This window comes from Strongylocentrotus purpuratus, unplaced genomic scaffold (assembly GCF_000002235.5).
Source record: "Strongylocentrotus purpuratus isolate Spur 01 unplaced genomic scaffold, Spur_5.0 spur5_scaffold_3, whole genome shotgun sequence".
Lineage (NCBI taxonomy): Eukaryota > Metazoa > Echinodermata > Echinoidea > Camarodonta > Strongylocentrotidae > Strongylocentrotus > Strongylocentrotus purpuratus.
This window is the reverse complement of record NW_022145609.1, coordinates 34746013-34758487: the sequence shown is the minus strand read 5'-3', so window position 1 is coordinate 34758487 and position 12475 is coordinate 34746013. Positions and strand designations below refer to the sequence as shown.

Genomic DNA, 12475 nt, shown 5'->3' with positions numbered 1-12475 from the left:
GAGTCCTTTCATCTTTTATCTCATCTTGCTTTCTTTCTATGTCATTTGTTCGAGTCCTTTCGATCTTTTATCTCATCTTCCTTTCTTTCCATGTCATTTGTTCGAGTCCTTTCGATCTTTTATCTCATCTTCCTTTCTTTCCATGTCATTTGTTTGAGTCCTTTCATCTTTTATCTCATCTTGCTTTCTTTCTATGTCATTTGTTCGAGTCCTTTCATCTTTTATCTCATCTTGCTTTCTTTCTATGTCATTTGTTCGAGTCCTTTCATCTTTTATCTCATCGTCCTTTCTTTCTATGTCATTTGTTCGAGTCCTTTCATCTTTTATCTCATCTTGCTTTCTTTCTATGTCATTTGTTTGAGTCCTTTCATCTTTTATCTTATCTTCCTTTCTTTCTATGTCATTTGTTCGAGTCCTTTCATCTTTTATCTCATCTTCCTTTCTTTCTATGTCATTTGTTTGAGTCCTTTCATCTTTTATCTCATCTTGCTTTCTTTCTATGTCATTTGTTCGAGTCCTTTCGATCTTTTATCTCATCTTCCTTTCTTTCCATGTCATTTGTTCGAGTCCTTTCGATCTTTTATCTCATCTTCCTTTCTTTCTATGTCATTTGTTCGAGTCCTTTCATCTTTTATCTCATCTTGCTTTCTTTCTATGTCATTTGTTCGAGTCCTTTCATCTTTTATCTCATCTTCCTTTCTTTCCATGTCATTTGTTTGAGTCCTTTCATCTTTTATCTCATCTTGCTTTCTTTCTATGTCATTTGTTCGAGTCCTTTCGATCTTTTATCTCATCTTCCTTTCTTTCCATGTCATTTGTTCGAGTCCTTTCGATCTTTTATCTCATCTTCCTTTCTTTCCATGTCATTTGTTTGAGTCCTTTCATCTTTTATCTCATCTTGCTTTCTTTCTATGTCATTTGTTCGAGTCCTTTCATCTTTTATCTCATCTTGCTTTCTTTCTATGTCATTTGTTCGAGTCCTTTCGATCTTTTATCTCATCTTCCTTTCTTTCCATGTCATTTGTTCGAGTCCTTTCATCTTTTATCTCATCTTGCTTTCTTTCCATGTCATTTGTTTGAGTCCTTTCATCTTTTATCTCATCTTGCTTTCTTTCTATGTCATTTGTTCGAGTCCTTTCATCTTTTATCTCATCTTGCTTTCTTTTTATGTCATTTGTTCGAGTCTTTTCATCTTTTATCTCATCTTGCTTTCTTTCCATGTCATTTGTTTGAGTCCTTTCATCTTTTATCTCATCTTCCTTTCTTTCCATGTCATTTGTTCGAGTCCTTTCGATCTTTTATCTCATCTTCCTTTCTTTCCATGTCATTTGTTCGAGTCCTTTCATCTTTTATCTCATCTTGCTTTCTTTCCATGTCATTTGTTCGAGTCCTTTCATCTTTTATCTCATCTTGCTTTCTTTCACTGTCATTTGTTTGAGTCCTTTCATCTTTTATCTCATCTTGCTTTCTTTCTATGTCATTTGTTCGAGTCCTTTCATCTTTTATCTCATCTTGCTTTCTTTCTATGTCATTTGTTTGAGTCCTTTCATCTTTTATCTCATCTTGCTTTCTTTCTATGTCATTTGTTTGAGTCCTTTCATCTTTTATCTCATCTTCCTTTCTTTCCATGTCATTTGTTCGAGTCCTTTCATCTTTCATTTTGAAATTTCCTGATACTACTTCCTTTTTCTTTTGCTAATTTTTTTCTTTTTTTTCGTTTACTGTCTTTCTCTCTTTTTTTCTTTTTCCCTGTATTTATTTGCTTTCATCATTCTTTATATTCTCTTTTTTTTTTTTTAAATTTTTTATATCTCTTTATACATTTCCTTGTGTCATCTTTGATTCTATCTTTTTATCATCTTTCCTTTTTGTTGTTGTTGTTGTTGGGAGGGGGGGGAGGTCTTTTTTTTTGGGGGGGGGGGGATGATGACTAATTCTCTCCATTTGTATTCACCATGACCTAACATTGCTATTGTGCTCTCTCTCTCTCTCTCTCTCTCTCTTTTTCTCTCTCATCAATCACAGTACGGATTGCCCCTCCCCCGCACCACCCCCTCCGTTCGAGACTTTGAACGGAAACTCTTTGAGGCAGACGCCTACCTCCAGATCCTGATCACACAGGTGGAGAGCCTAGAGGACCGAATCAATAAGATGCAGAATGCTCAAGAAAGGACACACCATGAAAAGCTACAAGAAAATGGGAAGGTATGAATAGTAACACTAACAACAACCATAATACAGTCAAACCTGCATAGAAACACTGCCCATGGGAGACACAAACAAATAGTCATAGCTAGGCAGATGGTCTTTGAAGACAGATTTACCTTGATACACATTTCAATGAGGAACATACATAACTACAAATGCAATACAGGTGGTTGCTAAAGCAGGTTTGAATGTAGTAACGGTATGTCCATTTATGAAGTACAGCTATACTAGAGAAACATACACTACTGCACTTTTAAAAAGGAAGTTATTTCCATAGCTTTTGCTGAGCTACCATAATGAAGTGCTTTAGTATTCAAGAAATTTCATTGTACTGGATACCCTCTTACAGTACTTCACCTGGGTGGAGAATGGCAAATATAGATTAATATTATGTGAAAGGACAGGGATTTGAACCCAGTACCTTGTGATCTACAGTCTGGTGAGTTTATACGCTAGAACATGACTCCTCTACAGAGAATATAAATTCACAAAACAAGTTGAAAAAAGTGACCTGACATAGCACCAGCGATGGGTAGCTGAGGAAATGATCTTACAGTGTACCTTCCTTTTTAAATGACCATGTTGGATAATTATATAATATGGACTGGCCTTGAGGGAGATACAACATATATTTCCCAAAGTAGACTCATATTGCCCCGAGTCAAAGACGAGGGCAATATGGGTCTTGTGAGGGCAATAATATATGTGGTATCTCCCGAAACTTAAGCCAGTCAATATTGTTATCCAAATCAGACATCTAGAGCAAATACATAAATCAACCATGACAATCTCAAAGAACTAAACAAACTTTGTCAAACCAGCACTGTGCATCCAGTGCTTGACAAAATTTTCGATACACTGCAAACAGTGTGTATTTGGTGTGGTTTTATAACGTCACAATAGAGTGCGCGCAAAGTGCGCAGGTTCTCATACGCATAATAGATGTGCAATGAACATGACAAAATACGGCGCAATGAATATGGTCATATATTTCCTGCTTTTTTAACACGTAAAGTCCATAGGCTTTTTCATGAGATGGTATTATGGTGTCATATTTACTGATTAGCTCTTTTAGGATTACAACAAGTGCAATATGATTTTGTAAAACCACTGCTCAGATGTCTGATACGGGTAATAATATACTATAAAATAATAAGCCTATAGCGTGAGAAAACATTCATCATACATTTCGAATAACAAGCTTACTTGTGTAAGTGTTGCATTGACTAAAGCTATGGTCACAAATCTGAGCAGCGACCGACCGATCAGTAGCCTGCTCGGTCGCTGCTGGAATTTAGGTATGTCGCCCAGCAATTAGGTCGGTGCTGGGCGGCGACGCCCAGGCACCGAGCGTATTTTGGGCGGCGAGTGAAAAGTGAGCAGGCGCCGCCCAAATTTTAACTCCGCGCTAAAACTTCAGCGGCAACCGAGCGATGCCCTAAAAACGAGCGGTGGCTGGGCGGCCGCCGGGCAGAATTGGTTAAAAACTCGCCGCCCGGCCGCCGAGCAGGCTACTTTTGAGTAATGTGACCATAGCATGTGCAGTTCTAACCATTGAAGAATGAATTGGAATGGTTGCCATACAATGTGCATGATGAAAAAACATATCCATGTAGGCTTTGTGATATGATATCATTTTATATCTACATGTATATATGTTCAACAAATGACCTATATCATATGCCCATGATTATTGCTACCGCAGATTGTAATGCGGCTTCACATACATCTAATAAATAGAACAAGTTGTTCTTAGTTGAGTTCTACAAAATCCAGCCTCAAGAAGACTCTTATTATAAATCATAATTAGTGTACAACACTTTACATGGTGGCAGCGGTGCAAGGACTTTGATAGACCGTTTTGAGAGCATGTGGAGCCCGGATTTGGATTTTATGGACAATTTAAGCACCGTTTACCGGCCAGGCCTAGGTTGGGATTTCGTTTACGCGCATCGACCCCCTGTGCTATTTTGGCTCGTGTGTATATATGCGGTATGGAACTGACTAGCACGTACGAGAAATTACGCGCGCTAACCGCGGAGGAATTTTGAACTGTAACAGTACGTGAGTCGATTGTTTACATTGTGAATGACGGAAACTTCGCGATTTGACCAAGTTAGTTTTCCTCTACAACGAATTTGGACTGATATTCCGCTGAGATGAATTATGAACTGAGAAAGATGAAGCTCTGAACAGGTCAGCGATATATTTGAGGGACGTTTGAGTACTGCAGAAAATGACGCTGATTATTTGGTGAGTCGCAAATATGAGATTTTAAACCCCATACGAACTGAGACCGAGTGACTTTCACCATAATAGGCCTACCGTCCGATAGCACAGCACTGATCGAGAAGTGATTATTTGCCCTACATTCAGGACCAGAACTGATGCGGAGGCAGAACCAGAGCCTAGAGGCTCGTCAGGAGCAGAGCCTAGAGGCTCGACCGGGACCGGGAACAGTACAGTACAGCTAGGGCGCTATACTCCCAGCCCTGCATTTTGGTTTGGAACTGAGCCACACGGACTCGGAGCTCATCGGGAGGATCGACGACGTCGCTGGAGCTGGACAACTTGACACCTACATAGACCTATATGAGAGTGAAACCTGGGAATACAGATCTCCGTGGAATAAGATATGAACTTGAACTGAGAGACACTAGATTTTAATCAAGATTCAACATTTTTGAAATAATGGACGCTTTGCTGAATTCATTATTTGCACATGTTTGAATAGAATAGGTCTACGGTAGTTGATTAATCACCAACCTCACCAAGATCATTTAATGCGAGTAAATCCATGGATAGTATTGAAGGACCTGCTTATATTTAATAGAGACTCAGTTTATGGAAGAGTTGGACTGGCAAAGGAATAAATTGCTTTAGAATTGTATTATTGATGATGTTTTTTGCGATGCAGTATAACGAATGCCATAGATATTTTGTCTCATTGCAGTATTGATAACACAGGATAGGGTGTGAATTTTAATGTAACCCTACTCCTATTTGTATATTAGGATAAGGCACACTATATGACCTTACTCCTTTATGTATAAGGCTGAATCTAGTAGTACTAGTAGTAGTTTTTTTTTTTATGTGACTTAGACTTCTAGGCCATATTAGATTTTATTGGCTGTTTAACAAAGTCACACACACAAACAAACAACATGGGAGAGATGACAGGAATCAACCCTCCCTGCATGGATTGGGCATCCAAAGATTTGCCGACTGAATTTAGAAATTTTCAATACTATTGTGAGTTGATATTTTCAGGGCCGCTTAACAAGAAGTCTGACCAAGAGAAATGTACATACATCTGTTGTGGCTGGGTCAAGAGGGTATCAGGATTCACAAATCCTGGGGAAAGGACTTCAAGACCCCAGCTGAGGTCTTCGAAGCTTTCATAAAACATTTCGAACCAAAGACCAATTTCCATCTGGCAAGATTTCAGCTGCAGAAGTTGGCACAGGAACCAGTCGAAGCCATAGACGACTTCATGGCCAGATGCAAAATACAAGCACAAAAATGCAAGTTTGCGGACATTGAACTTGAAGGTCGCCTCATAGAACAGATCGTCATTGGCACCTCAAGCAAGAAGGTACAGCAAACATTGTTGGCCAAGGATGAGAAACTGACGTTAAATACAGCTTTGGACATCGCCAGAACCCAGGAGGCAACTGAGGCGGATATGAGACTCCTTCATGGTCAAGCCGTCAACGTTGATATGATGAAGCAACATATCCAAAGGAAGAAACAGTGCTCATTCTGTGGATTGAACCATCCACCGAGGAAGTGCCCTGCTTATGGCACCAAATGCAGAAACTGTGATAAAATGAATCACTGGGAGAAATGCTGCCGACTGAAGAAACAGGAACAAGAATCTAAACAGCAGTGGCAAAGGAAACAAGAAGCTACAAAGACATATCCGAAAAGGTCGCAAGCACAGAGATCAAAGAGACTCCATGAGATGAAAGAAGAGGAAGAAACAGAAGAAACTGACGACATGGGGTTTGAGACCCTCTGTGTAGACCAGATCAGAAAGAACGAAGCCTTCGCTGTGATCGGAGTTGAGATCGGAAGTGGACCAGCGACTCTAAAAGCCAAAGTTGACACAGGATCTGAAGGGAACATTCTTCCATTACGCATTTATCAGAAGATGTACCCTGATCGCGTGGACTCTAATGGGGAACCTATCACAGGAAAGCTAAGAAAGTCACCGATAACGATAACAGGCTATGGTGAAAAGAGTTTTATTCCACAAGTAGGCCTACATACGCTGAGCTGTAACCACCAGGACAGACAAGCAAATGCAGAATTCTTTGTGGTGAAGACTCAAAGACCGGCCATCCTTGGACTTGAGTTGTGCCTGGATCTTGGATTAGTAGTCTTGAATTGCAGTCTGATGGAGAGCCATGATAGTCCCATCAAAGATAGAGAGCATTTGAAGACTTTGTATCCCGATAGATTTGATGGAATCGGAAAATTTGATGGGAAATACCACATCGTGATCGACAAAGATGCGGCTCCTGTAATACATGCAGTTCGACGATGCCCGATAGGCATAAAGGATGACATCAAGAAAGAACTTGATGAGATGGAGAGTCTTGAAGTGATAGAAAGTGTCACTAAGCCAACAGACTGGGTATCAAGCTTGGCATACACCCAGAAGCCCAATGGAAGATGGAGAATTTGCCTTGACCCAAAAGACTTGAATAAGGTAATCAAGAGAAGCCATATGCCGATGCCAACCATTGAAGAAGTCCGGCACCAGTTTGAAGGAGCAACAGTGTTCAGTACCCTGGATGCCAGACATGGATATTGGGCTATACAGCTAGATGAAGAATCAAGCCATTTGACGACCTTCAATAGTCCCTTTGGTCGTTACCGTTTCAAAAGACTACCTTTTGGCTTGTGTGTTTCTCAGGACGTGTTCCAGCAACGAATGAACCAAATACTAGAGAAATGTCCTGGAGTCATAGGAATGGCTGATGACATAGCAGTCGTAGGAAAGACGGCAGTGGAACATGACGCCAACTTACACAACCTGATGCGCGTCGCAAAGGAGCATGGACTCGTCCTGAACTGGAACAAATGCCACATCAAGCAAGACCGAGTGAGATTCTACGGCCTTGTCTTCAGCAAAGATGGAGTACAACCAGACCCACAGAAGACAGCAGCCATATCAGCCCTGAACGCACCACAGAACGTGACAGAACTCCGAGAGTTCCTAGGCATTGTGACCTACATGTCACCATTCATTCCAAGACTTGCCTCACTGACTGCACCACTTCGGGAACTTGTGAAGAAAGATGTGATATATAGCTGGACTGAATCACATCAGAAGGTTTTTGAGACCATCAAAGATATGATCTGCAAGGAGACCACACTTGCTTACTTTGATCCAAAGAAACCTGTTGTCCTAGAAGTAGATGCATCGATGAAAGGCGTTGGAGCAGCCCTCACACAGGAAGGAAGACCAATAGCATTTGCCTCAAAGTCCCTCACGGACACCGAGCAGCGATACGCCAACATTGAGAGGGAGATGCTGGCAGTTGTCTACGCATGTGAAAAGTTTCACACGTTCGTCTTCGGCAGAAGTTTTACTATCCTTTCAGATCACAAACCACTAGAGATGATCACTCTCAAGAACCTTGGAGCTGCACCCCCAAGACTACAAAGACTACTACTCAGACTCCAAGGGTATGACATGACAGTAAAATATAAACCTGGAAAGGAGATGCTTTTGTCTGATGGCATGTCGAGACTCAATCCTCTGCCTCCTGAGTCTCCTGAAATGCACATGAAAGTTGACTTTGTAATGTTCTCAGACAAGAAGCTACAGGAGATCCGCACCGCAACATCAGAGGACTGTGAACTTTGCATCCTGAGAGATGTAATCCTAGAGGGATGGCCAGAAGAAAGGCGTAAACTTGACAAAAGCCTGATCAAATATTGGCCATACAGGGACGAGATGTCCATTGAAGACGGGATTATCCTGAAAGGTTCAAGAATTGTCATCCCCAAATGCCTGACAAAGGAATACCTGAACAAGCTACATGAGGGACATCATGGCATCATCAAATGCCAACTGAGAGCAAAGAGCTGTATCTTCTGGAATGGCATAAATCAGGAGATCGAGATGATGGTACAGAAATGTTCTGTATGTCAAGAATATGGGAACTCCCTGCCATCAGAGACTCTGCAGCCACATGAAATTCCTATCAGACCTTGGCAATTTGTCACAACTGACCTCTTTACACTTGATGGAAGAGAGTACTTTCTTGTTGCTGACGTATACTCAAAGTATCCAATTGTAAAGCAGTTACCACAGCAAGCAACAAGTAGTGCTGTCATCAGACTGCTTAAGGAAATCTTCTCTGAACAAGGAACCCCCGAGAGACTAATGAGCGACAATGGACCTCGATACAATAGTGCCATATTCGTAGAGTTTGCCAGAGACTGGAATTTCCAACATGTAACCTCCAGCCCGAGATATCCACAATCCAATGGATTTATAGAGAGGCAAGTACAAACTGTCAAGAACACCATGAAGAAAGCTAAGAGAGATAACATAGGCATCAACAAGGCATTGCAATGCCTGAGAGCCACTTCATTGGACAGCCATCTACCATCTCCAGCAGAGCTGTTACTGGGGAGGAAGATCCAAACCAACATACCGACCAGAATTCGGAACCAGTCACCCCAAAAGGATGACATCTACCAGAGACTGTAGACCAGGCAGGATGACCAGAAGAAATACTTTGACGACAAGCACGCTTCCAACCTTCCCCCACTACACAAAGGACAAGAAGTCGGAATCCAGAATCAGGAGACTGGTAGATGGGACAGAGGAAAGATCACAAACAGGAGACCAGAACCAAGGTCATATGAGGTAGAGACATCATCAGGTCACACTCTACGACGAAATCGTAGGCACATCAAACCAACCCAAGAGAGGGACAGCATGGTACAAAACCGTCAACATGCATATAGTGATAGACACAATGATGTACACGACCAGCAGAATGCACAAACAGAACAAACACAAAGCAAACCAGACACACCATCGAATCACCACCAACCATACACCACCAGATCAGGTCGTACTATAAAGAAACCAGAGAGATACAATGTGTAAGATATTGATATGGTTGGAGATAAGTCAAATAATTTTGTCTTTTGCTTTCTTTAACAATTTTTACAAGGTTTTGAGTAGTTAGATTTAAAGAGGCATATTGGCCCGTATTCTGAAGTCGTGTCTAACTCCTGTTTAACTAAACAGTTGTCTAAGTCTTGTCTAAGTCCCGTCTAACTTTAGACACGAAGTCGTGTCTAACTTTTTTGGTATTCTGAAGTCGTGTTTAAATAAAGTTAAACACGAAGTCCTGTCTAAGTCCTGTTTAACTTTAGACAACTGCGAGGGGTTGTTTAAGTCCTGTTTAAGGGCGCGATTCTGCTGCTTTTCAACGTCGACGGTACACTGTACTTGCTGACCCCGAACTTGCGGGGGAGAACGATGGTACGTGCATTCTCCAAAATTTCAAATACGTTTTGCAGGATTTTTTCTCGTGTAGCCTATTTTTTTTTCTCGATAATATTAACTATTCTTATCTACTGGTGACATCTTGGAAATTCCATAATCTATAATAAACTAACCATTCTGTTGGAGAAGTTTCTTTTGTGGTTCTTCCGAGCACTGAGGCACCGATAAGTAGTGTGTTTGTCAATCTCAGTGTACAGTACGTGTATTACGTACGTACGTACGTACACAAAGTACATGCAGTCTAGTCATTACGTCACGATCACATCACCATGGTACCAGCACGCGCACAGCTAGCTGTGCGCGTTAATTTATTTATCCGGTGCGCGCACGCATGCGCATTGGGTCTTTCGTCAGAATTAACGCCTACTGGGCATGCCCAGAAGTCGTGACTAAGAGTTAAACACGACTTGCGCAGAACTTAAACAGTTGTTTAGTTAAACACCACTTAGACAGGACTTAAACAGTTGTTTAGTTAGACGAGACTTAGACACGACTTCAGAATACAAAATTTAGTTAAACAGGACTTAGACACGACCTCGCGTCTAAGTCCTGTCTAAGTCGTGTCTAATTAAACAGTTGTTTAACTTTAGACGTGGCTAAGTTAGACACGACTTCAGAATACGGGCCATTGAATATGTCATGTTTTGTTTATTAATTAAGTTTATTGCATTATAAAGCAAGATGATAACTGAAGTCTGATCAAAACATTTTAGATAAATAAGCAAACGATTCGCATTCAAATGAAAAACAAATGTGATAGAATTTTCTAATTGTGTTTTTTGGTTAAACAAAAAAACAAACAAAAACAAACAAAACAAACGAAGAAAGGGAAGAATTTGTAAGTTCATATTAGCACAAGTTTAATGTTCTTAAGCAAAGAATTTAAAAAATATATTTAAACAGTATGGATCTAAATATGAAATTAAGTTTTCATTGAGAAGAGGGATTGTGATATGATATCATTTTATATCTACATGTATATATGTTCAACAAATGACCTATATCATATGCCCATGATTATTGCTACCGCAGATTGTAATGCGGCTTCGCATACATCTAATAAATAGAACAAGTTGTTCTTAGTTGAGTTCTACAAAATCCAGCCTCAAGAAGACTCTTATTATAAATCATAATTAGTGTACAACACTTTACAGGCTCTATGTTTTATCTATGTAGCAAGTTTCATTCAAGGAGGAAAAGTTTTTAAATATCGGGAGTAATTAGTAGGAAACAGAAAATCTCTGCTTGGACGGCTAATTGGCAAGATTATGATAAACTGTGCTAATTTTGTAAAGAAGCATGCCACTGGGATTTGCAATTGCGTGCCAACATTTGCCAAGCAGTTGTAGTATTCAGTTATTTTTTTAGTTCGTTCCCATAGGAAAGATACACAATAGTCCACTTTTTAACAGACAAATGATTGATAGCATAATTATGATAGTACTTGAATCACATGATATTCATCATTGAAGTGATATTATTGACATGTTTTATTGTCTGTTACAAGCCAGAACTGCTTTAACTCATAGCTTTATAGAGAGTTAATTCTCTCCTTGCTGCCAGCAGAATGTTAAATGCAAAATAGTAATTGTATCCAGTGAAAAGGGTAAACAAATACAAGTGCTTTAGTTGGTCATGATACACATGTAACCAAGATAGCACTTTTAATAAATTATTGTTTAATAATATCTGTTTTGTTTTTATTTTCAGGCAATGATTGAATCGGTGAAGCAGGCAATTGTTCTACTTCAAGTAGCAAAGGTAAGTCATATCTATATTATAAGGTCATTTGAAATGTGTCAAAAAACTCTACCAGAATATTTCGAAACAAAAATTTAGATATTTATTTTCATTTTTATTTTCATAAATAAAATGAACAGATTTGTAGTTGTGAATTAACGATAGTGATTTCAACAGTACATGTAGCTGTACAAGCTTGTGGAATTTAGTGCAATATGTTCAAGTAATATCAAATTTGTATGGATACACATGTAACCAATTACTTAGTACTTAAGAAAATTCAACTCCTCAAAATATAGTTGGTATTAAGCAACAGGAAACAGTAATAGTTGCAATTTTGATTTGGTTGAAGAGTCATAATTTATCCACATTTTCATTTATTTTTTAAGAACAATGCAAAAATGTTACATGTAGCCGTCTCCTCATTGTCTCTGATACACTCTGCAAATTAAAAAAAACCATTGAAATATTCAATGACAAATAGTCCTGTGTTGCCAGTGGTCCGCCACCCAATGCCATGTTTTGCCTGTTTCCATTTTAATCAGCACTTAATTATTCTAAATCTACTGTGTATATGTATATATCTGAGTATTTTTTGGTTTTGTCTATGTACAGTATACAATTCTTCCAGTAAATACTGAAGTAAGTACAACTGCAATCCAAATGTTGTTGAGAATGGAATTTTCTTTTGTGTTAATAGACAGAAAGGGTTTTCCTTTTCAGACAAAAAAATGAATCAAAGTTTGTATGCTCTTTGCCTCATTGGCTTTAGAAAATTAAACAGAAACCCTGTGCAAATGCCCCCTAAAACAATTAAAGGTAATACAAAGTTTTGGTATGGGGTCATGAATTTGGTTCAAATATTGGAAGCATATATGCGATTTTACAATATTCAATGATTGTAGTTGCTGTTGAAATCGAGTCTAAAGGGATGAAATTGTTAATCATAAACTCTTTATGTTGTATAGCTCCCTCTCCAGACTGCTA

The 12475-nt window shown here is 39.4% G+C and overlaps 1 protein-coding gene across 2 annotated transcripts in view; it reads left to right on the top strand.

Annotated features, from left to right (window-relative positions):
- The window catches only part of LOC578365 (oxysterol-binding protein-related protein 9), a 71026-nt gene that overhangs the window by 36253 nt on the left and 22298 nt on the right, over positions 1-12475 (top strand). For both annotated transcript variants that reach the window (XM_030996325.1, XM_030996326.1), the window contains 2 exons: positions 2026-2205; positions 11459-11509. In XM_030996325.1, coding sequence (XP_030852185.1) covers positions 2026-2205; positions 11459-11509 — 231 coding nt within the window. The remainder of the gene's footprint in view (positions 1-2025; positions 2206-11458; positions 11510-12475) is intronic.